The sequence below is a fragment of the Pinus tabuliformis genome, chromosome 6, assembly GCF_031772625.1.
Source record: "Pinus tabuliformis cultivar Carrire ecotype Pingquan chromosome 6, CPIR1, whole genome shotgun sequence".
Taxonomy (NCBI): domain Eukaryota; kingdom Viridiplantae; phylum Streptophyta; class Pinopsida; order Pinales; family Pinaceae; genus Pinus; species Pinus tabuliformis.
The window spans coordinates 1,449,151,789-1,449,178,500 of NC_142292.1; the positions used below are offsets into that span (position 1 = coordinate 1,449,151,789).

At 35.0% G+C, this 26,712-nt stretch overlaps 1 protein-coding gene across 2 annotated transcripts; it reads left to right on the forward strand.

The window, feature by feature from the left end:
• Positions 1–305: 305 nt before the first annotated feature.
• On the forward strand, positions 306–3,995 carry LOC149264072 (serine/threonine-protein kinase GRIK1-like). 2 transcript variants are annotated; one of them, XR_016259567.1, is made up of 3 exons: positions 306–437; positions 521–2,324; positions 2,442–3,264. XR_016259567.1 is itself a non-coding variant. In XM_089427514.1 (3 exons), the coding sequence occupies exons 1-3, from the start codon at positions 2,104–2,106 to the stop codon at positions 2,612–2,614; spliced, it is 309 nt and encodes a 102-aa protein (XP_089283640.1). In that variant the 5' UTR covers positions 664–2,103; the 3' UTR covers positions 2,615–3,995. The 2 variants fall into 2 exon arrangements, 1 of the variants encoding a protein (XP_089283640.1); XM_089427514.1 differs by lacking the exon at positions 306–437 and having other exon boundaries at positions 664–2,160; positions 2,246–2,324; positions 2,442–3,995.
• The last annotated feature ends 22,717 nt before the right edge of the window (positions 3,996–26,712 follow it).

A 26,712-nucleotide genomic window follows, 5' to 3' on the forward strand; every position in this document is an offset into this window, starting at 1 on the left:
ATTAACCTAATTTAATTATTTATTAATTTTTAAAATATAAAATTGATTTATACTTTGTATTTTAAAAAACTATAATATTATTACGCCGTAAGGCGTTTCCCTTTGGGATTAACTTCCCTTGATGCCACTGTGTAATGCCTTGAGCCGTTGATCCATTGTGTTAGACGATTAAAAAAATCTCTTCCGTCCGATCATTATAGGCGGTTGCACATTGTAAGTCCGATCATTATATGTGACCGATTCATTCTCGTGGCAACGCATCACATCTCGCAGCGCATCACATCTAGCCAGCATGCACTCTTTAGGTTACCTGTATTCCCATGTTTCTAATGGCGAATAGGTATAAGGAAATGTTACCCTGCATGATATCCAGGGCAGCCACAGTCGATGTAATATGGAGCGGAATGGGCGGGACAAGGAACGGTGCACTGCAACTGGTAAGCTTGTATTTTTTTTTTTTTTCAATTACCATTTTGTTTTACTTTCTGATTACTAAGATGCAGTTTTCTGTGACTTGCAGAAGATGCAGTTTTCTGTGACTTGCAGATGTATGCAGAATTGCAAGTGCTTTCACCGTTGGTTCCTGATCGAGAGGTTTACTTTCTTCGATTCTGCAAACAGCACGCTGAGGGCATATGAGCAGTGGTAGATGTGTCTGTTGATGGCCTTCGAGATAATTCGCCTATGGGATTTATGAAATGCAGGAGGTTGCCTTCTGGTTGTTTGATTCAGGACATGCCCAACGGGTATTTCAAGGTTGTGCCCGAATCTTATATCGCTGATAATGGGGAATAGGAATTATCAGGCGGGTACAGTAACCAATTAATCTCAGATGTAATGTATATGTGTTTGATGAGATATCAGGCGACACGGGTAGAGCATGCGGAGTATGATGTTAGTGGAGTGCACAGGCTTTACCGTTCTCTGTTAAATTCGGGGATTTTTTTTCCCTTTCTTCCTTCATTGCTAAAATGTGGGAGTTTGTCCAATGAAGTCAGTTGTGTCATGTGTGGATAACGCCTGAAATTGAAGGGCTGTCGTTCGCAAGGTGTCATGATGATCAGCCGGTGTTTGGTGTTGATATTGGTAGCATGAGGACGGATAGAGGTTGGTATTAGGAACGCGTACGCAGTTGTTTTCTGTGTGGATAATTTAAGAATGGGATTGGAAGCTTGGTGTTATTGTGAGTCAGTTAGGATTCCTATGGCTTTCTGGGATTCTTATTCTTTTCTTTATTTATATTGTGGGTTGATTGAGTTATGAATTGAAGATGGACTTAAATTCAACAGCAGTTTGTATCATTGGAAAATGTCATACAGAAGAATTGTTATTTGGTATTGGTACCAGAAGACAATGTCTGGATGGAGTTGACATTCTGTATGGGATTGGAAGCTTGGTGTTATTGTGAGTCAGTTAGGATTCCTATGGCTTTCAGGGATTCTTATTCTTTGCTTTATTTATGTTGTGGGTTGATTGAATTATGAATTCAAGATGGGCTTAAATTCAACAGCAGTTTGTATCATTGGAAAATGTCATACAGAAGAATTGTTATTTGGTATTGGTACCTGAAGACAATGTCTGGATGGAGTTAACATTCAGTAGTTGTGTTCGGTAAGAGGTGAAGCTGAGATGGTTTATGTTGTATTATAGAAATCTCCAGGAGCATATCAAGCAAATATTTTCGCTCTTGGACTTCGAAGAATAACAGTGGAAATTGGGTGTTTTTTTACTACAGGAAATTGGAACCGTTTTTCCTTGATTTTAATATTTATGTCTATCTGTTAAAAACTTGAAATTAATGCAAATGCAATCACATCATTTTTTCAAGAAATATTCATGCTAAAATATCGGCCGGCTTTAACCAGAACTTATTATGAACATGCAGAAATATTCATGCTAAAAAATTGGTATAGGATCCGGAGTTGGGACTTCTAATTTCTGCCCCGAGAGACTATTTTTACTTTTGCTATTTCATAATTTTCTTCATAAATATTGATACCCCATTTCAACTAGAACTTCAATGGTTCAAGAGGGCCAAAAAGTATGAGACCCTTGTAATTATGCTGGTATGGTCGCTGGTATGGTCGCTTGATAAATGCTGGTATGGTGTTAGGTTCTTATCCCTTCATTGGTGACTCCTTGCAAGGCACATATGACAAGGTAAATGAATCTCTGCTGCTTTTGACTTTTCAAACAGGCCGGATGGAGGGAAATACTTATTTTGTTGTTACTAGTGGTGGCTTAGATTGTTCATGATCCACTTGTACTTCCAGAGGATATGAATCCAACACTTGCAAACTTACTCGAAGGTCTTCTTTGCAAGGGTAAGTGACTTTTCTCAATTGAATGTTTTACAGAGCAGATTTTAATTTTAAGAGTTGCATTGCTGCAAATTTTGAAATTCACCATAATAATCAAGCTGCCACTATTGGATTTCACAGATCCGAAGAAAAGGATGAGCTTAGAGGCTGTTGCAAGGCATCCGTGGGTTATGAAGGATTTCACGTCAACTGTGCAGGTTTTGGGGAAATGTGAACAGGGTAGCTCCAGATATCATTCTGATCATCATGAGCAAACTGTAGCTTCCTCTGAAGCATTGTCAGAATCAGTTTAACAGGGATGGTTATGGTTTTTATTTTTACATATTTCATGGCTGCTTAGTCATGGAAGAGATGTTGTGGTTCTTCAGAAGAGAGGGTTCCTTTTCTCATTGTATTTATATTGAGTTGCTCTATGATGCTTGTACATTGTATCTGCCTGTATGACTTTAGATATTCAGCGGCATGCTTTAGTTGGACTTCCTTCTAATGCAATTGGGACCTCAAAGGAATATTATTTGACAGTTCTAACCATGCAAATAATAATCAAGAATCACATGATATGGTGGCTAATGTTCAAACTTCAAACTTTCAAAGCACTTCACTGTCAAGAGCTATGGGGGAATTCTTCAAGATATCGGTGTGTCAGTTGCAGATTATGTGCTCGTAAGGTTGCAGCAAGCAAGTTCAGTGTCTCTGTTGTAAAATATGTGCTGTTGAGATGTAGCAATCAAGTTCTTCATACTAGGAATTCCCTGGTGTAATTCACAATCAAATAATATTGCAATTTGTGCATCCTCCTTGTAAAGGGATGTGAGGTGGAGGGTTTTAAGCACCTTGTGCATGTAATAACTCTATTTATGATAGCTTATTTTTTACGGCTTTGTGCAACCTGTTTTCAAGCTAGGTTGGTTGCCAGTCCAAATATCTGCAGAGATCTTGGCCATTTCAAATTGATCTAGAATCGGTCAAGTTAGTTTTCTTGTAGTGGAATATTATAAAGACCTTTCCTTTTATGGTTGTGGTACACAACTTGACGAGTGTAACAATAGAAAAGCAAGCTAATTGTGTGGCCAGGTTTTTCATGGCAGTGATGGAACTATCCCTGAATAAAATGGTCATATGGGGCTTCATATTTAGATTGTGATTTTTATTCTTATCTATTGATGATGCATCTGTATATTCACAAACGAAACCCAATAGATTCGTTGCTGATTTCTTGGAGCTGAGGGTTTCTATAACAAGCTGATTGGTACCAGAAAGCCACCAAAGATGCGACTTTGAATGGAGGATTTTGGGAAATCTCTAAACTGATTTTGTCTACTCATTTGCTACATGGCTGAGTTTGATCAGATTTCCAGTTGGTGCTTATACCAATCCATTGAACTGATAAGAAGGCATTAGAGTGTTGGTATTAAATGGCTGATTGAACTGTGGAACCTTGCTTGCGGATTGAGTTCCATTCCCTTTATATTGGCCTCTATTATTTAATTATTGTGCAATAAGCACTGGTAAGGAATCAGCGCTTTAATTTATACAGTGATGTATGAATAGCCATTTCATGTTTTTGCTTGAAATTGCAATATCCATCTTTGTCTGAGCTTCTAATTTTAAGCTTTTGCAAGTGGGGTTAAAGCTCAGCAGTGAAGATGGTTGTATGTTAAGGCAACCACTAAAGTTAAATTTCTTGAGCCATGAATAAGCAATTGGAGCCATGTGCAAATCTCTGGGTGATTTTGACAGAAAAGTACGCGCTGTCACGACAGCTTAACCAAATGAAAGTCCTCGTGTTCAGTTGTTTGCCCCTCAAGGGCCACTTTAATTGTTCAAGTGGGCTGCTTCTTGTGTCTGATTCCTAGGCATTGTAATGTTTCTATCTGAGCTTTAGAAGGAAGCGATTTCAAAGAAAAATTGCAATTATTCTAGAACTTGGAACTCAGATAGTGAAGATTGCAGACGAAGAGAGTTGAATGGGGAGATGCTGGAAATTTCGGGTATTGTACAAACTTGAAATGGTAACTCATAAGTCAAAACTGAAATCTATATTACAATTTTTGTATTCATTATGTATTCAAAACCAACTGTTTTTCAATTTTTAATTACACAATTTTTTTCATGTTTAACTTGCAACTAGATTGAGATGTTATGCTGTGCAAGGAAAGGAGACTTGGCATAAATGGCAGTTGCCTGTAATATTAGTTTTGAATGTGCTAGATTGTTGACACTGAAAATAATATTTCTTACACTTGGTGTGCATTTGGTCGTGATAATGTCCATCGATATTTTGTTCCAGTTTTTTGGTGGCTTGTAAGTTCAATGCATTATATCTTTATTTGTGATGTTTTTCGAAATTTCCATTTTATCATTAAATTCTTTCTATTCATTTGTTGAGGATTTGGTAAATTAATATCTAACATTAAGAAAAATAAGATTTACAAATCATTTTTTTGAGCAGCTGGAAAGGCATGACCCCTTTGAAAGTTGCAAGAGTAGGCACGTAGGCACAAGAAGAAGATCTAGAGCTGATGTTTGAGACATTTCTGAAGCACTGAAGACAGATAATGAATTTGGCATGCTTGCAACATTTAAATTTGACAAGTTTTGGGATTCTTTCCAATTCTTTGGATTAGAATGCCGACAACCCTTTTCTAAGAATTTTCTATCCCCGGGCATGTTCTTGTTTAGTCCATAATTTATGTTTTAATTTGCTAAATATACAATGAAATATAAAACAAATAAGTAAGCCAAATCCCCTTCAATCAACCTTCTAAAAAGGTGTGAGCATTGTGAGTCATCTTCCATGCTCCAGTGTTTATGTTATTGAAAAAACATAGAATGACTAAATGTTGAACCAATTGTTTCAGTTACTAGGCTTTTCTATCTGTTTAAATTCCTGCAATTACAGTCTTTTGACACATAGGCTTCCCTTCTATACGGACCTGATCAAAGGCACTCTCCTTGGATGTGACATGCTTGAGATTAAAATCTTGAATTGAGTCAACTTCTGCCTTGCTTAACATGACAAAGCTTTCCACCCCCAAAGCTATGATATTTTTTGTCCCTTTTCTTCATGAAGTGTTTGCCTGTTGTGAACTCAACCTCTACATGCAGATTGCTCTCTGTAGTTTGGTTAACAAAAAACAATTTTCTACTTAGACCAGGAATGTAAAAAAGTGTTTTTGAACATAAACTTTACCAGTTAGATGTAGTGTTAAAGACCACCACAACAAATGTCAAAGCAATTTGTAGTGGTAATTAAATATCTCTTGCTTGCGTTAATAGAGAACGATTTTCATGGGCGCATTTTTAAAGAACATATCATTAGCTTAGTGTTAATGCATTTAAAAGATCGTATTACAATTCTGTTTCAATTTCCTTTATGTTTTCTCTTTTTCTCTCTTTCAATTTCCAGTTTTTAAAGTTGAAATGAGCTCTAATCTACAATGTTATGTATTGATAAACGCGATAAGACCTTTATCTCTGACAAAGTTTTTTCTAAATTAATAGATTGCTAACATTTGTTATCTATAATTTTCACAACAAAATCTGTGAGCATTCAAGTTGTCTGTAAATTTCAGATATCAGCGAGAAGAAGCAAGAATTGAAGCTTTGGTAAATCTCAAGACTTCCAAATCTGAAGCTGCAACAAAAAATCTTAAGGTATAAGGAGTGTGCCTATAAATATTGGTACACATTTAGGAATATTTCTATAATTCTGGTCATTTACAACATTTAGAAAAAGTGAATAGACATGTTGATATTCAGGTCATTGACCTAATGCACACACTATATGGATAATGGATTTCTGCACGCTTTGGTAAATCTCAAGACTTCCAAATCTGAAGCTGCAACAAAAAATCTTAAGGTATAAGGAGTGTGCCTATAAATATTGGTACACATTTAGGAATATTTCTATAATTCTGGTCATTTACAACATTTAGAAAAAGTGAATAGACATGTTGATATTTAGGTCATTGACCTAATGCACACACTATATGGATAATGGATTTCCGCACTTTATGCCTTACGGCGTTTCCTTTGCAACATCTGGTGCAAATGCTAGTTTAAAATTATATCTTCTCTAAATGGTTAAATTTTTCATCGATTAAGGAGTTAACAACTGATTTATTATTTTTCCTTTTGTGTATGGAATATTATAGTATTTCTAATCGCTTAATAAAATAGACCATGGTTTGATAATTAATTTAATAAGATAAACACTGATGCATGATTGACTTAATAAAATAGATAATGATCTCATGATTGACTTATGATATGATGTTTAATATTTGCTTCATATTATATAGTTGATGCTGACCTTAAAAACTATCACTGATCCTGATCCAAAAAACCAATTTTTTTAATGTGCATCCCACAAAACACTATACCTCTGGACCAAATAATTTAGTTGGCAAATAACCCAAAAAAAAGAGCCAAACCCTATACTGGGCATACAATAAACAAGATAAAAAAACAATAAACCAATAATTAACATCACATTAAAGATGTGTAGACCTCAGATCACTAAAATGCCACTTGCCAAATAAATACTCAGGTTGTTCACATGTGATTGACATCTTGGGGAAAAACACGGTGATCGTTCTGTTAGGTGGACCATCGAAGCCGGTAACAGTCAATTTCTCGCCACTGGAAACCCTTTCAATGGAGTGGCCCGCTATTGGACGCCTCTCACAAACGATTCCGATATATTTTTGGCTTAAATCTTTCAAGCTTAAACTGACACGTTGGTAATGCCTGTCCAGATATTTGTGAACGACACGTAAGAGACTCTTCCCCGGTGGTCACCATATGTTCAGGATAAAATTAAATGGATATTATCTATAATTGTAACCAGAATTTCGGCGAAAATCACATGAGGAAAGATCTTGTGGTTGGAGTCTCTGGTCAGACTATTTAACATGTTAAGTTAGATTTGTTTTTTCAATTTGTCCTGACTATGAATCACACTGGTTGGTTCGAAACCATTGACAAAAGTCTTTCCTCATGTGATTTTCGCCGAAATTCGAATTTCTGATTACAACTATCATAGATCACAAAAACCTCACTTCAATAATTATCTATAATATTAATCGTTTTAAACTACATAATTACAATAGTGATATTATATATGAAAAACACGTTGATATTACATTCGTGGATGAAACTTTCCGTCGGAATGAACTGGGACATAATGTAGACGTGTGGGAGCTTTATACTGACATGATTTTCAACTGTATACGTAGAAACTTAGAATACAAATCAAATTTTGGTGTAAGCTTAATATTTTATTTTCGTAAATTCTTAATATTTAACTTTCTTAAATTTTAAGAGTTTTGACTTAAAAATTTGAGATTTTTCTACTTGGTTTTTGCGTATGACCCAAGCAAGTTGTCTTTTTTGTGGATGACTCAAAACTTGTTTAGATGATTGCTTACTCTCACAACTAATTATGATAGTTTTTTTGGTTTAAGATATTTAACTACTTTATAATAAGGCAAGCATTGGTGATAGTAAAATGAAGTGGCATTTAGAGGTTATGAAATAAAATTTTAAAAATAAGGAATATATGAAATAGTTTCTATGTTTCTTACCTATCTATATGGAGTTAGTGAGAGTGATTATGAAGGGAAAATGGTTATTGGTAAGAAATGTGGTTGGTGACATTCATATTTTCGAGTTTTTGATCGTTGTGTTGTGGTGCATTACAGGGTTTAGTTTTTTTTATTTGAGTTATTATTTTTTTTACCTTCTTTCCTTTATTGAGTTTTTGGTCTTAACGGATAGCCCTTGTCCATACATGTTGAGTTTGATATGTTTTGATGTTTCAAATGCGATGGTTATCATGGTTATGTTCATTCTATATTGGTTATTTTCTCTCAAAGCCTATCATTATGTTCTCTTTTTCCCTTCACATTGTGGGCTAGTTACATTTATACCTATGTTTCAAAATGTTGAATGTGAGGGATTTTTTGTGCCTATGCTAACATTTGGTTGTTGCATTACTAGTTTCTAGTGTGCTTCACTCTTTATATTGGATTAAGATTTAAGTTTACTTGTGCACTCTTGTGTGTTGATTATGTTTTCATTTGGAGATGTCTTCCTTGGTTGTTGGATGGGTGGCTTGAAAGTGGAAATTTGTGTGGATTTGGGTTATAGTAGGTATTCACATTTAATGCGTTTTCAAGTTATCGATCATTTTTTCTACATTGGTTGCTTTCAAACTTTGTGACTTGTGTTGTGAGTTCTTCTATTTTCTTTCATTTCATTGATTTCACATCATGAGTTCACTACGCTTTCCCCTATGTTTTCAAACATTAGATGCACGATTTAGCATGCGTCCATTGATATCTCATTGTTTGTGTTTCTATCCTTCTAGGTGTTCCACATGTTGTATTGGAATAGGATCTATACAGGTTGATGCATTATGGTGTCCAATCTCTCTTTTCCTTTTATTTGCAGTTGACTTTTAAGAGTTCTATGTAGCTAGTCGAAAAGTGTATTTATGGACACCAATTGCATTATTGTCTATGGAGATGTTGTAGATGGTTATTCACTCTATGGGGATGACTTTAATAACTAGTTGTGGGGTTATTCCATTTGCACTTACATTTTCAAATGACACATGGGAGTGATCTAATATGCATCAATTGAGTTGTTTCCCTAGCATAACCTTTTATTTGATCAAGAAGCTCTTTATATTGGGCTAGAGTTTAGAAATACTAATTCACTATGGTGTTTAGGTCCCATTTTCCTATGTTATTGTATTTATGGAGACTTATGCAAGTGGCTTGAAGGTCTGTTTGGGACAACCAACTGTATTAGTGTCTTTTATAATGCCCACAATTTGCACTGGAGCTATATATTGCATAAAAACTAAAGGGTTCGTGCAAGCTAATGATTCTTTGTCATGGCACATTAGTTGCAATGGAAATTTAGAAAAGCCATTATGTGTTGACTAGCAGGAATTTTTAGAGGTACTTTTACAACTTATTAGAACATGGTCTAAAATTATGAAATGTAAGAAATTGAATAATTTTTTCAAATATATAACTTTTATCTATAGAAATTTGTATAAGTCATTAAAATTCATATTTTTGTAGCATTGGTGTGTTAAATTTTGTATAGATATGATGCATATGTTCATGTTAAGATGTTTGTTTAGAATCAAAATGAAGAAATTGCTTGAAACAAATTTGTATAGTTGTAGATAGTAGGCAGTTCTTATGCTTATGCATAATTATTATTCTATATTTTTTTTAAAATTAATAGTGTCAATGAAGCATTAAAATAAATAGGTCTAGTGATAAAATGATAATTGAGGATCTTAATATAATTAATCAGGTTTGATATTATTGTGTATATCTTCATCTCTACTTCTACATTATGCAATTTTTTTTCCAAATATGATATGCAAGGAAAAAATAATGTTAGAAAAACAATACTATGGTATTTTAGACTAATGATATATGTGCAAATTAAAGTCATTGAAAAATGGAAAGTAATATATTTTTTAACTTTAAAAATAATATATTTAAAATTTGTGTACAAATATCTACAAATGGGTATAATTTCATTGGAAATGATTATGTGGGTCACAATTAAAATATTGGTTCATAACAAAGCTAAGAAAAATAGTTGGAATAATACTAGGTTCATCATTTCAAAGTTGAGACCAAGTAGCCAATTCCTCCGACATGTAGAAGAAAAGAGGTAATCCTATAATTTTTTCTTCTAAATCTAGAGGAATCTGATCAGGTTATTATAATGTATATTCATAACTTCGCAAGATTTTAATGAACTTTAGCATGGTGGATATTTTAGGACCTATTTTCCATAATGAAAGCTTCAACATCACAACCTACTTTTCTCTCTTGGGAATAGACTTATCATCCCCATCGTCTCTATCAAAAACCACCAAATTGTTCCTAGAGTATCACTTACAAGTAAAAGACCAAAACGAGAGGGCACATTTTGTGATTGCGGGCCTTGTTCATAGCACTTGAGGGTTAGAAGGTATTTCTCCAATGCAAATTCATATTTTAGTTTTTGACCATGCTCTAGGGCCCTAGACATATTGTAATGAAAAGGTGCAATGTGATAAAACTAAAAAATGCCTCCATTTATGGCTTTATTGCCTTGTTTCCCCCTTAAATATTTTTAGACCTCAAAGACCATTTCTAATACAAAAATGATACTCATGCCTTTCATATCCCACTCAAATACTAAAACACCATAAATACCACTTAAGGAATGATTCACGATGTGTGCTCAAGATATGTTGTCATTCAACGCATGATTTGTGGTTTAATCATGGCATGCATTGTAGTTTAATCATAGAGATTCCATACAAGGGCCTTGTGTGGTAATTCAAAGTTGTGTGTATCACCACAACAATAAATGACTTTTGGTTAGTGGACATTGTTCATCGAAATGAAGGAAAAACATCATCATATTAGGCACAATGCCTATTATTCTCCTCATATGACCTTAGATAGACCTGTAAATACATTTTGGATGCACAATCAGCTTAATGTTAGTTGCCATAATTCTCTTGGAGGTGACCTTTAACAAATATAGTCTACATATGGTGGTTTAATTACACATTCATGGCAATTTACGAGTGAATAAAGGATTAGGAAAAAGGATCTTATTACCCTTCCTTGACTACATTCATAGATTTAACACATGTTTATGACACCCAAAACCTAATAATGGCAGTTATATTCAACTTAGATGGTGTAGGCTCCCTAAGGAGATTTTTTTTCATGGTTTCTTGGTATCACTAAAGAAGCTCAAAAACAAGAATTTTTAATGGGTCTTAAGGTTTTTATATCTCCCTTGACATTATTTATGCCTTAATACCTCTTCGAGTAAATGAACAAGTCTCTCGCTCTCAAGAAGATTTAGTAATATATTAAGGAAATAGTGTTCAATATTTAGTGATGCTCAATGCATCATACACCGTCCATACTACCATGTGGTAGTATAAAGACATGTTCATAATTCTTGAGTTAAATAATTTATGATTAGGGATTAAGGATTTTGTTTCCCTCCCACAATCAATGACAATTTCATGAAGATGTTGTTTCCCTCATGGGGTATCAACTTACTCAGCCCATGTCATAGAATATTAATTAATTGGATATTAAGGAATAATTATAATCTCACAATGTATTGATAAGAACCTCTCAATATCCTTTCGTTGAACCCCCTCCTAATACATCTTTCTAATTAAATAATCTCTATTTTTAATCAATATCCATATTTTTACTAAATATCCATTTATGTGCACCCAATACATTTGGACACCCCTCCTCCCTCCCAACCTTTACCACACATGGATAACCCCTACATCCCCTAATACCTACAATAGATTGATTATATTTTTTACAATTTTAAAATATGATTTGGGAATGAATGTGGTAAGAAATTGGGTAACAACCTCTAGCCTTTCCATAGAAAAATTATATTCTATGCCTCAAGACCCATCCATTATGCATGAAATATCTTAATGGCACACGTATTCATCTCCTTGGGAAACATATCCATAGTTAGGGATTATGTCATTGTCTCTATGGATTTTTTATAATGCTTAAAATTGATAAGGTTCAATCAGTGCATATGGTTTGTATTTACCATGTTTATCATGTGGCATGGATGAAACTCATTTATAGTGCACAAAATATATGTATGATACCTATAACCTATTCAAATTTATATAAAAGAACCCATAGAAAGGACTCATTTTGTTATGAGGACTTCTCCGAGGGTCTTGAACTTGAGAAAATTCAACAATATTCTAAGGAACTTGTTTACCTCTATAGGTAATATGAAAGGACTATTAATATATTAATAAACATTCAATGATTAATGTTTGTTTTCAATTTTTTAGCGCCATACTAAAAGTAGTATGCTCTATTTTCAAATGCTTAGTTTTTTCGATCATCAGGTGGGTTTTTGTGGGTCTTCATTTTTACCCATTTTTTTCTCGCATATTTCACAAATTGAAAAAGTGTCAAAATTTAGAATAATATTTCATGTATGCAGGTTGTTGGCCTTCCTTTCACCAATTTTTCTTGCACCTTACATCCCACATTCATCACTTTGGAATTTTCTGTGACTCAAAAGAGACGTTTTTTTGTGGATTATTGGAGACCCTTTTGTCATTCATCTCCCTCCAATTTGAATCCTCCATGACCTTCCTTTTCATTACTCAAGGCAACCTTAAAAATTTCTCACTTAACCATTTTACTGGTTAACTATTTCTTGTGCATGCAAGTGTGGAAGGCATTTCACAACACTATCACTTGGACTCAAATCCTTATTGTGCCTTATTTTTTAATTAGGGATAAAATAAATCCTTGTATTTATAATACCATATAGTTATCCCCATTTTATCCATGCTATATGGAATTAATTTGTAAAATAATATCAATGTATAGCTATAAATGCATGAGGAAAGAGGTAATGGCCAAGTCAGCGTTATCACAGTAAATTGATCATTTAGCCATAATTTACTATATGGGTCAAAGTATACCATGTAGGGCCAATTTTACCATAGTAAAATTGCTCACTATGAGAAATTACTTAATAAACAACATTTGTTAAGCAATTTATAATTAAACCCATGAAGAATAATTAAATAAATCACTATTTATTTAATTATCTTCTAGGAATAATTAAGTAAACCATTATTTAATTAATATTCCTTGTCACATTTGACCCAATTATGAGAAATAAATAGATAAATCATTAATTATCTTATTTTTCTCTAGGAATAATTAATTAATCACTAATTAATTATTATTCATTGTGATGTTTGACTAAATCCCTAAGGAATAATTAAATAAATCATTATTTGTTTATTATTCCTTAACCATATTTCTTGAGATGATAAATAAATTATTTATTTATTATTTCTAAATAAAAGTTTAAATACTTTTTCCCTCCAAACCAAATATAATAAAATATTCCAAATGGTTATTTCTAGAATGGGGTTAATAATATTTTATTATTGCTCATTATTCGAGGATAACCTAAAATTTTGTTATAAATAGAAGCATTTTCCATTTATTATTCACTTTTTATTATTTTCATTGTTGCACTCATTGTTGTATCTCTGATTATTATCATTGTCGCACACCATCTTCTTTTTCATTTGAATTCCTATTGAGCTCAAACATTTTATTTGTTGGGTTTTATACATTATAGAGGAGAGAGACTCTACAAAAGCTAAAGACATTTGAGGATAGCCAAGAACCCATCCCATAGAGGAAAACTGGTAACATTATTTTCTCTTGTCACACGTGTTGTTTAATAAATATATTCTTTATATAGCTAGTTTCCATTGGATTATTGAAGTTATATTCATTTTTTTTAATATTCCATTTTGTTGTTTAACTATGATTGTGGCATAGATCAGGGCTTTGGCAGGTTTTGTTTCAATTATTTTCCATGGATTTACAATGTTTAGCCGCCATTTATATTGTTAGGACCGTTTATCATCCACAGCCTAAAGTGTTTCCTTTTCATACACCTTCGAGGAGAAAACACAATAACAAATTGGTGACTCCACTACGTTTTTAATTCTGATTCGAAAACCTGGGTGACCTTTAGTGTTTAGCTTAGGGTTTTTCTTTTCAGTCTCTTAATGTTTTTTAATAGCTTTTTAACCCTAGATCAATCAAATTTCTAACTTCTGCAAGTTTTCTGGTCTTTTCGGCAAGTCACAAGAACCATTCACAACAGACACAACAAAATTTTTTGAGACTTGCCAATAGAGAATCAAGGAGCAGAAATCACACTTTTCTGCCAAAAAAGTGTGGGATGGAGGTCTAGAGCACAATTTCTAGCCCAAAAAGTGTGATATCCTGGCAATCAATTTAGTACCTACGATTTTTAGGGTTTCTGGGATATTTTTGATCTGTTTGTACGTTTTGCCGAGAGTTGTCTGTTGGGCTGGATGACCATTGTCCTAGCCCACTTAGGCCTTGATCCACTCTGATTTTCTCATCGAAGTGGAATTTAGCCCCTAAGGTATTCTAGTATGCTTCCACCTTTATAGGAGGAGTTTAACTGAGTAAAAAGTCTTAGTTTTTGCAGATCTTTTAGCCACATTTTCTAGATTTGTACCTTCCTGTTTCGGATCTTCAAATATATATTGCTTTTATCCAAAGTTTCATCTTCAACGTTGTTTGGTCATTTTCCTTAGGGTCACATTGGTTTCTCTAGGTTTCACGGCCATCTTCCTATATTTTTGTAGCAATTTCCCACCTTGGTTTTTTGTTGTTACCGCACCACTTTCTAGCAGCATAATGTCATTTGATCATAGTCACACCAATGCTTAGATCTCTTAGCCTTTTTCAGTTGTTTTTAGTTGATTTCACCACCAACCAACATAGTGTTTGCAAACCCATTTTGGGTGGGGTTTAGAAAGTTGATTTGTTGTTCACTTTATGTTTTTAATTTTAGTTTATTTCAGCAATATTTTTCTTTTTTCAAACATGATCTGGGCTTAATTAATAAATATACTTACACACACAAGCACACTTTAAGGGAAGGGTGCTTGGTTTACACTGCCAAGTGAAGACTTAATTAATTTATCTCCCCACACAGAGACAAAAACATCTTGTTGGTCTCACTTCACTATTTTTGTGTCACTTGTATGTTACAACCATTATTCTACCAAGGCATTTGTTGTGGAGACTATTAAGCCTTCATCCCCAATTTCTGCTTGGGCATATTACTCCTCCCCATAGGGTTCGAGCTCATATTCCCCCGAGTACTCATACTGACTCCTCTTCTGGTTCATCTGATTCCTCATCTAATTTTGAGCCTCCTTCACCGCATATCATCATCATGTCAAGAGCCACTACAGGTGTAGGAACCCAACCCGGTGTTGGCTCCGGTTCTACCCCAATGGTCACATCTAGTGCAACAACCTCAGGAACCATTCCAACAACTCCCATGATACCTTTCATCACTAGGTTAAGCCTCCCTGATTTCATCCAGTTAATCAATGACGCTATACACCATGATCTTAGTTGTCTAGCTATGTCAACTAATCTTCCCTCTGACATTCCCAAGTTTGAGGGAATTCTAGAGAGGACCCCACCAATCATGCCCACTCCTTCCATATGTGGTCTTGATACAATTCCATCACCGATGATTCCATTCGTATTCGGATGTTCCAACGGACACTCACTGAAGATGCTACAAAGTGGTATGTAGACCAACCTGTTGCCTCTCATTCCACATCCATGATCTTGCTAAAGCATTCCTTTCATCCTTTCAGTTACCTCTCTGATATGACACCAGTATGGAGCTCTTGACCGCATTCCATCAATTCTCTAGCACCCGTCTCTTTTATCATGTATAGGAATGGTGTAGAAGGAGGAGCATGTTTCATGCTCTGCCCATCGAAGACCCTGTCTACCTCAATTGGTTTCTTAGGACACTTTTATCGCCTATTGACAAAGATGTCACATATCATTTTCCTCTAACAGAGGAAGAGGCTCTCGAGACTGCTCTAAGATATGACTTGATTTATCCTCAATCTAGTTATGTCTATACCATTATACCATACCTCCCTCGTTCGAGTGGTACCAATGCATCGAGCGCATCTCACGCCACCAACGATATTGTTGGAGCTATTTCATATCCTTCACCATATACTAAGAAAAGTTATGGCTATCCGCAAGGGAGCACCAGTTCCTCCAACACTTATCCGAGATGCACCAAAGGTGGGAAGCCCAAGCAGCTTCTATAGGTCAGCAACCCATACATCAACTGCCTCAAAATTTTGCGCCATCTCAACCGGTCCTGATCACAAATCCTTTTCCTCAAAAAGGATTTATTTATGCTCAACCTCAACCAGGTCAAGTAGCTCACCTTCCCCAACCTTCTGGTCCTAGTGATTTCCAGATCCTCATGATGAATTTTGATGAGGTTAATACCTCCGATGTCAACTTGCAAACTCGGTCGCGTCAATATGACAAGCCTTCAACTTCGTCTACACTAAGTCCAAAACCAAAGCATATACTGAGCCTCTTATGACACCAAATGGTCTGTTACAGATCCCTCAACCTAAAGTTGAGTCAATTCCTAAGATCCCAAAGGTACCATTACGTCGTAACGTGACTTCTAACCAAGTTTCCCATACATACAATATAATAGATGACATGGTGCAATCTCCTGCTACCATGGCAGCGCTGGAAGTTCTCCAGTCATGCCCATATCAAAAGAAATCTCTACTAACTGCTTTGGGTGCAGTAGATCCTTTAAACAATCGTTTGATTGTATTCCATGTTGATACGTTAGAACATCCTCCATTACCTGGAAAGAAAACCTTTCGGAGGTTTCTACGTGTGCTTCGATCAAACCTCCTTCTTCGAAATCGTAGGTCTCAATTTTGATAGATATTTCATCTACTAGCTTTTCTTCTACCATTTCAGATGATGTGTATGTGAACATTCTTTCTCATGATGATGCACCAGGTACCATCGCCACATCACATAGACAGTCTTCCCCTCACCCACCCATCTTCGATTCTAATGAGGACATCATGGAAGTTATGTCTACCCTTGATTACCCTTGGGATTATATGCACCATCGTGTATACTTCCTGCCATAATAGCCTCATGACCAATATGTTGCGGAATCAAAATACTTCATCCATGATGAAGTCAATTGGTTTTGAAACCCTATCCCTACCCCAGATGCTTTCAAAGAAGGGAATATGGCCAACATCTCTCCCACTATCAAAATCAATGTTTCAGATAAAATAGGGATCGAAGAAAACATTACCTCGGGGGTAGAGTGCACCCCAAAAGAAATTGAAGCTTACACCAAGCTCTTCAAGGAATTTTGTGATGTTTTCGCCTGGTCTTACTCAGAGATGCTCGAACTTGATCTCGCCATTATTGAACACAATATCGACACATGGTTCAATGCCACTCCTATTCTTCAGAAGTTGAGACCCATTCACCCTTCTGGTCGTAAGGCCATAAAAGCCGAGATCGATAACCTCAAGCAGGCTGATTTCATCTATCCCATTGAGTATACCACATGGGTATCCAACCTGGTTGATGTTCTAAAGAAGCAAGGCACCATTCGTGTCTGCACAGATTTTTGCAACATGAAAAAATATTGTCCCAAAGAGAACTTTCCCACACCCTTTATTGATAAGATCATTGATGAGGGTGTGGGGCACAAGATTCTATCCTTTATGGATGGATTTTCTGGGTACAACTAAATCAGTATCCATCGTGTCAATCAGTTAAAGGCTACATTCATTAGTCCATGGGGAGCCTTCGCATATATGGTCATTCCATTCAGCTTAAAGAATGCTAGAGCCACATTTCAATGGGCCATGTCATACTACTTTCATGACTTGGTGCACCTTATCCTTTCTTACCTTGACGATCTCAATGCTCACTCTAGGTCTCGGGCACAACATATTCATTATTTGCACATCATTTTCCTCTGATGTCACAAGTATAACATCAACCTTAATTCATTTAAATGTGTCTTTTGAATTCCTTTCAGTTGTCTGTTAGGCTTCATTGTGTCAAAGGATAATACCACTCTTGACACCCTAAAAGTTCAAGCCATTCTTGATCTACCACATCCTCATACACTGCGCTAGTTACAAAGCCTTCAAGGCAAGGCCAACTTCCTTCACAAGTTCATGCCTGACTATGCGATCACCACACATGGGTTTATTAGACTCCTTCGCTCAACCATTCCATTTGTTTGGTATGATACACGCTCAATAGTATTTTGATGCCCTAAAACATGTTCTCACTTCCGCTCCCTTGATTAGTCCCCCCAACCTCACCAAGGATTTAATCCTGTATATCTCAGCTTTCATCCATTTGGTCATTGGGGTCCATATTTAGCAAGATGGTGATCAGAATGAGCACACTATCTACTATGTCAGTAAGAACCTCATAGGTCCCCCTATGAAATAATCTCATGAGGATAATTTGGCATTGGCTATCATGTTCTCTGTCCAAAAGCTATGTCACTATATCTTTACATGTACCACCAAGGTCGTAACAAACTCCAACCCCATGACCTTCCTATTGAGTTAACGAGTCATCAATGGGAAGTATGCACATTAGATCATCATCCTCCATGAATTCAATCTTAATTTTGTTACACCTAAGAGTAAGAAAGGTTTGGCCCTTTCCGAACTCATTTCCAAACTACTCACTAGTGCACATGATCCACCGCTTAATGATGAGCTCCTGGATGAACACTTGTTCATCATCACTTTGGACAATCCTTGGTACGGAGATATTCTCACATATTTGCGAACCCAAAAATTTTCCCCCCATCTTACTCGTGATGATGGAAAACGAATTCGATACCAGTCCCCTCGTTACCTTCTCATCGGTGATGATATTTATCATCATGGTGTGGATTATATCCTTGATCATTATCTCACCCATCTTGAAGCGGAGCAAGTGCTAAATGTCTGTCATAGTGGCACTTTTTGTGGTCACCTCTCCGGTATGGCCACTTCCGAGAAATTCATGTGCGCTGGTTACTTTTGGCCTTCTCTCTGCATTGATTGCATTGAGGTAGTCAAACAGTGCCAAAATTTCCAACATTTTTCCCCAAAGGAAAGAGCGCCATCGGCTCCCCTCCATCCTATCATTGCATCTGGTCCTTTCTATGAGTGGGTCATTGATTTTATGAAGTGTCGACCACCATCTATTAATAACCCTAAGTATATTATCACGACGGTTGACTATTTTACCAAATGGGTTGAGGCCATGCCAACATTCAATAACACGGCAGCTACCACGGCCCTTTTCCTTTTTAACCATGTTATCGCTCGATTCGGGGTTTTTGAAACAATTTCTCTCAGACCATGGTCGACATTTTGAGGATGAGGTATGGTATGACTTATCCTCATTGTTGGTTTTCCAGCACCAGTATTCATCGTCTTATTATTTCAAAGGTAATGGAAAGGTTGAATTAATCAACAAGATTCTCAAAGTGATGCTTCAGTGAACGGTGAATAAGTGTAAGACCAACTGGCACTTTATTATATTCCTAGCTTTGTGGGCCTACAAAATTTTTATCAAAAGTGCCACCGGGTTCACTCCTTTCCATGTTATTTTTGGTGAGGAGGCAGTCTTACCAATCGAGTGCGAGATCCCTTCCCTTCACCTAGCCGTCAAACTTCTCCTTGACACCCAACCATTAGAGTAAATACTTTTCGTGCTTGAATACACCTTTGAAGACCACCGTGTTTCTTTGCAAACCATCGAAGAAGCCAAAAAGTGCACCAAAGCCCAGTATGACCAAAAAGTCAATCCTCGTGCCTTCCACGAAGGTGATCTTTTTCTAGTGTATGACTAGGCCCATGATAACCTTGGACATGGGACATTTGAATCATTATGACTATGACCTTACATCATTTGTAAGGACTTAGGCAAGGGGGCATATCTCCTAAAGGATCTTGAGAGCCAACTCCTTCATAATCCTCGTAATGCACTCTATCTTCAGAAATTTTACCCATAGCATATCACATTTATTTGCACGTATTTATTTATGACAAGCATTTAGGTAGGTTTCATCATTTCATCTAATGGTTTGACACTTCACCATGAAGCCATTTTTCCAAGAAGGGCCACTTCGTCACCTCTAAAAATTGAATTTCTTCATAAAGAGACACATGTACCTTGAGGTCCACCCCCTCTTAATACTTGTCATCTCACGTGTTGATTTTTGTCATGATTAACCATCATGTGCTCATTTTTTCATGGTCCCCACCGCGCCTATGCTGTGTGGCAGCATCATCGAGTCACCCTTGTTCAGAGCATCCACAATGAGTCACCTTTGCATCCATGGAGTCTGTTTCACATCCCATTACATCATGTCCCAATATTCCATCCATGTTTACATACCATTCATCCTGTGTTTCCCATTTTGGCCTTCAGTCATAATATCCACCATCCCCTCCAGAGTTGAGTCAGTTGTTTCCAGGTCAACCATGCATTTTATGCTTTGACAAGGGAAGTCGTATGTTTGTCCCTCAGTCCCACTTTTTCCATTGTCCCTAATGTCAGTCCATTAGTCACATTATTATTTTCCCCAGTGCCTTAATTGAGGATCCTCATTTCCTCACCTATAGTGGGCCCTATTTTGTCAACATTAGCTTACTTATTCCAGAAGAACAACTTAGAGGGTGGTGTATCTTGGTTCCATCTTCCACTCTTCTTTGGTGCCTCGGATCAAGAAAAGGGAATCATCATTGCCCTTTGACCTGGTTGTTTCATGCTTGTGATTCATACACTTGATGGTCCAATGATGCAACAGATTGTATCAGTGATTCTCGGGGGTGTGTGATATGTTTTAGACTTCATGAGGGGTTGGCCCTTCAGGTAGTCCCCCACATGCCCGGAAGCCTTCCTATTATACTACAACCTTAGATGCAGTTCCATAGATTTGATTGGTTCGGTTCCGGCTACTAGCAACATTCATAGCATGCAAGTCTCCTTCAGATGATCCATTCAATTTTGTAGAGCCCATTCCCATTCAGCATCACTTCTTTAGTGGTTCTACCCACCCTCCCACCCATTTTTTGAGGGAAGGGCCATTATATCTCATGTACTCAGAAGTTATTGTATTCAGTCTTGGCTCATGTTTTTTCTAGGTGCATTATGTATATGGGACATATTGTATTATTTTTTGGCTCAATTATACCAACATCTCATGTACCATTCAACATGTATTTTATTGTTCAGTTTCATATTTCTGAGCACATCATTATTTTTGTACTAAGTTATCTTGGTAGGTATAGGCATGCCTTCCCCGCCTTACTCAGATCTGGTACCAAAACATAAAAGGAGACTTGCATTAGTCTCGCCCCCGCTTTCACTATCCTCCTTACTTCAACTCTCTCTCTCTCTCTCTCTCTCTCTCTCTCTCTCTCTCTCTCTCTCTCTCTCTTTTCACTTTGTTATCTAGTGATTGTGTCCTTACAATGTACTTTGGTCATGTGTTTTTCTCCTAACACTTGTACATTAGGGGGCAATCTTTTATCACGATAAATTGATCATCTAGCCATAATTTACTATATGGGTCGAAGTACATCATGTAGGGCCAATTTTACCATAGTAAAACTACTTTCACTGTGAGAAATTACTTAATAAACCACATTTGTTAAGCAATTTATAATTAAACCCATGAAGAATAATTAAATAAATCACTATTCATTTAATTATCTTCTAGGAATAATTAATTAAACCAATATTTAATTAATATTCCTTGTCACATTTAACACAATTATGAGAAATAAATAGATAAATCATTAATGATCTTATTTTTCTCTAGGAAAAATTAATTAATCACTAATTAATTATTATTCCTTGTCAAGTTTGACTAAATCCCTTAGGAATAATTAAATAAATCATTATGTGTTTATTATTCCTTAGCCATTTTTATTGAGATGATAAATAAATCATTTATTTATTTATTATTTCTAAATAAAAGTTTAAAATACTTTTTCCCTCCAAACAAAATATAATAAAATATTCCAAATGGTTATTTCTAGAATGACATTAATAATATTGTATTATTGCTCATTATTCGAGGATAACCTAATATTTTGTTATAAATAGAAGCGTTTTCCTTTCATTATTCACTATTAATTAATTTCATTAATGTAGCTCTGAATACTATCATTGTCGCACACCATCTTATTTTTCATTTGATTTCCCATTGATCTCAAACATTTTATCTTCTAGGTTTTATTCATTATAGAGGAGAGAGACTCTACAAAAGTTGAAGACATTTGAGGATAGCCAAGAAACCATCCCATAGAGGGAGACATGAAACATTATTTGTTCGCTTCACAGGTGTTGTTTAATAAAATATATTCCTTATATATCTTATTTCGATTGGATTATTAGAGTTATTTGCGTTTGTTTTACTATTCCATTTTGTTGTTTAATTATGATTGTGGCATAGATCAAGGATTGGCAGGTTTTGTTTCTATCATTTGCTGCAAATCTACAATGTTTAGCAGCCATTTATATTGTTAGGAGTTTTTATCATCCACAATCTAAAGTGTTTCCTTTTCGTACACCTTTGAGGAGAAAAGGCAATGTCAGATTTAGGCACTATCATAGAACTATGCACCCCCTCATTACGCTTAGGTTAATTTCATAGGAGTGTTACAATAATAAAATCAATACATTGTGTTGCTTAATTTACTTTAGAAAACCTTTTTATATAGTGCCTCGGACTAAATGATTTGAAATAAATTAGAAGATGCAAATTTACCTTCTAGTTGAGAGCTATTGTGATAAGGTCATATGAGAATGATATCTCTAAGATTAGGAACACTAAGAGATGGCAGGAACAAATTAATTGTGATATAAGAGTTAAGCAAGGACGCCCCTATCCCCTACCCTCTTTGGTACATACATTGATGAGTTAGAGGCTTGCTTGGAAGAAGTAGTTTGTGTTAGCTTGACTATAGCTCATATAGTCATCTTCCTTCTTCCCTATGCTAATGATATTGTTATTCTTGAAAGGAGTCTTTATGATCTTTACAAGCGACAAGAAATTCTGAAATATTTAGTCTTTAGTATGGATTTTAATATCAACATTGATTAAACAAAGGTTAAGATAATTTAAATAAATAATTATCACTTACATTGATTTCATGTATGATAAAAACACCTTGGAGGATGTAAGTTTATACAAATATTTCATAATCAATCTTCAACCCGAGCTTAATCAAAACCATAACATTGAGAGAAATGATAAATGGAGACTATAAAGCTTATTATTAACGTACATATAATTGTAAATAAATGCGCCTTTGGTTATAGGATAAGAAAAAAACCCTATTTGAGTTAATTTTCACTCTTATTATGAATTTTTTTGGTTGTAAGATCTTTTTAGAATCATTAAGGAAGATAGAGAAAGTCCAATTTTTTTTTATAAATTATAATTTGGAAGATGAAATGAAATACCCTATCCTATCCTCATGATAGAACAATTCATTCCTCCATTTACAACAAGGATATGACTAGGTACCTAATGTACAAGAAGAAGATGAATTGCATGGAAGATAAGAGGATTCCTAAGATTGCTTCAAACCCTAGTCAAAAACACCTATAATTTAAATTGGGTCAACATAAAAATGCCACATCTTGGCTAAATTAGTGGGGAATAATGGAAGAGATCACTATGATAATATTAAAAATATTATTGCATCTAAATTCAAAGAGAAATTGTGCGTGGGGAATAAATCCTAATATCATGAATCAAAAGTATCTCTTTGTTTTGACTAGCACAAAGAATAAAATCAACATTTCTAACGTAATAACATAATCTCACAAGATGCAAAATAAAAAATAGATTCTAAAGTTCCTAAGATGTTATACATTGAATGAATTTGTCCACTTATGACACCAAGGGGGTCAAGATAACTCTAAGAGGGTCAAATATGAAAAGCCTATTTTTCTTAAAAGGTCTATGGGACAACCACATTAGATCATAATTTAAATATATTTATTATAGTACTAACTTTTATAACAATTTAACTCGTCCAAATTATGCACATTGAGGGGAACTTCTATTAAATATTTTCAAGCATGAAAATAAAATTCTAAAAGGAATCAAATAATTCCTTATATTTTGTAAGGCCCAATAGAAAAATAATTCTATTTATGAATGACATTCATCATCATCGCCATCATCGTACTCTTTAGAACAACAATATATCCATCGTAAATCTATCTCAAACATGCACCAATAGGGATCAAAACCCTTCTTCAAATTTTCAATTTAAGAAAAGTTTTTACATGGACAAGAGTCACCCGTCTTTGCATATGATAAAATAAAATTTAACATATGTTTATAATAATAATATTTAATTTAATGAAAAAAATCTTACTACAATGTTTATCTTTCAATATAAATTGAAAATTTTAAATTATTCCCACCTCTAATTACGTTAAAAAGACATTAAAAAGTGAGACATTTACCCAAAAAAAAAAAACCTATAAAAGGCTACAACTGACTCCTTAACAAGAATTCATTATAATGATGAAAGAGGTAAAGTATTTCCCCCTATCTAGGATATTTCCAGAATCTGCAGTCGACATAAGGATGCCCTTGTCTTGCATGCAGACATAGGTCAACTTAGATCTAGAACAGAAGGCCGACATCCATGCCTAATAAAAGACCCATTGATTATGCCACAACTCTTTGGATTTTCAACTGCACAAGAACCTTATTTTGTTAGATGCCCAAGGGAATCACCCAACCTAATGCGAGGAAATCTCGGGATACCATTATTATTATTATTATTATTATTGGACCTAAACACATACACAATCACCTCATCACCATGAATTAGAATGTATTCCACCATCGCCATGAATTTTAATGTATTTGAATAGGATCATATCTTCCTCGGACCTCCAAGACCCTTGATTGAGCTCTTTATCTAACAAGCACCATAATCTAACCCATGTTAGATCTTCTTCTTATGTAATCAGTCTAGACTAACTTTTCAACTCATGATAAATCATGCCAATAATAGATAGACATAGTACATGATACTGAACCCTCAAACTATGTAGCTCATGATCTACTGCGCCAGTAACAAATTGACACGGTATTGATCCCTCAGAAAATTGGTAACTATATATAGAAATGGGAAGTAGCTTTTTTTTGCTCAAAAAGTTTATTGAAGTAAATCTTTAATGACTAAAAATGAGCATGTGAATTAATGAATTCTATTTTGTAAATATCCCAAAATACGTTGATCAAGAGAGAGGTCAATTATTTGATCGCTCTCCTAACCATTAGATTCTGGGATATTTCTAAAATCTATAATTTGGAAATATAGAGGTCATTATTCTGGAATTTGAAGGTTAAGGTATGGGTCAAAAAATATCTCTTCTTGACCTTTAGATTTAGAGATATTTCTATATTGTAGATTTTGGAAATATCATGGAATCTAATGGTTAAGAGATGGTCAAACAATTGACCTCCCTCTTGACTGTTAGATTTTGAGATATTACCAAAATCTACAATCGACATAAGGATGGCCTTGTCTCGCATGCAAAGAATAGGTCATTTCAAATCCATAACAAAAATCCAACATCTAAGCCTAATACAAATCTCGTTGATTGTTCCATAACTCTTCAACCTTTCCACCACACATAAACCTTACTCTATCAGAAGCCAAAGCTAATTGTCCCACTTGACGTGGGGGAAAAGTGTGAGCATATGTGAGAAGCTAGAGAACCAGGTCTCCCCTCACGAAACACTAGAATGAAGTACATTTTGACATAGGAACTGGAGCAAAGTTTTTTTTGGAACACAACACTCTAAATTTGGTAATGTATCCTTGAATTTTGAATTAGAGAGATTGTATGAGATGATATTGTATGACACCAATATCTCGTATTGGTGAGGAGAGTTTAAGAAAGAAAGATCATGAGGATCAATGCCTTGCAGATTCAAGGGCCGAAGCAAAGGAAATACGACGCATTGAGAACACCAAGTCACTGAAAATGGCCAAAATGATCCAACGACCTTGCAAATTGGCCAGTCAATATCCTTGTGTCTACTGCTATGGATGATGGGTAGTGTGGTATTTAAATTTTTTTTCCCATGACCACTTTATAGTATTGGGTAGATGATATTTATTGTCATTACATGGTCAGTTGGAATGTGTTCCACCATCAAAACTAGCCTAGAGTTGTTCCTTGTGGCTGTCATTTGTAATGAAGAAAGGGGCTCTTAAGTAAATATTATCTAGTCTAAAATCAACTCTAGCATCACACTGGTAGATCATGACATAGAGAGATACTGCAACAAAGGCACTGAGCAGGCTATGCATAAGCACCACCTTAGGAGGTCAACAGTCTTGTTCAAGTTTTTTTTCTTTTAAGTATTTTTAAATAATATATTGCGATTTTATTGACTAAGACGTTGTATAAACATGCCAAAGGCCATTAAAAAAAAAATTGTCACATCAAAAAGGCTTCTTGGACCCACTACACTTGTATTTTTATTATTCAGCTAAGGCAGGGTGAGTTTACATGTTTAATGAAAATGTTTTATTAGAGAGTGGGAAATATCGTCTAAAGTGTCATTTCATAATTGATTTTTGCATTTAATTTTTGAGTGTGATTTCATTATTGATTTTTGCCTTTAATTTTTATGAGGATTTTTGAATTTCGACCCTAATAAAAACTAAACTTCATAAAATTAATTAATTTATATTTTATAAATAATATTTATTTATTTATTTATTTATTTATTATTATATTTATTTGTATAATAATTTATATATACTATAGCTTCTTCTATTACAAAAATAACATAGAAAATTGGAATATTAAAATCA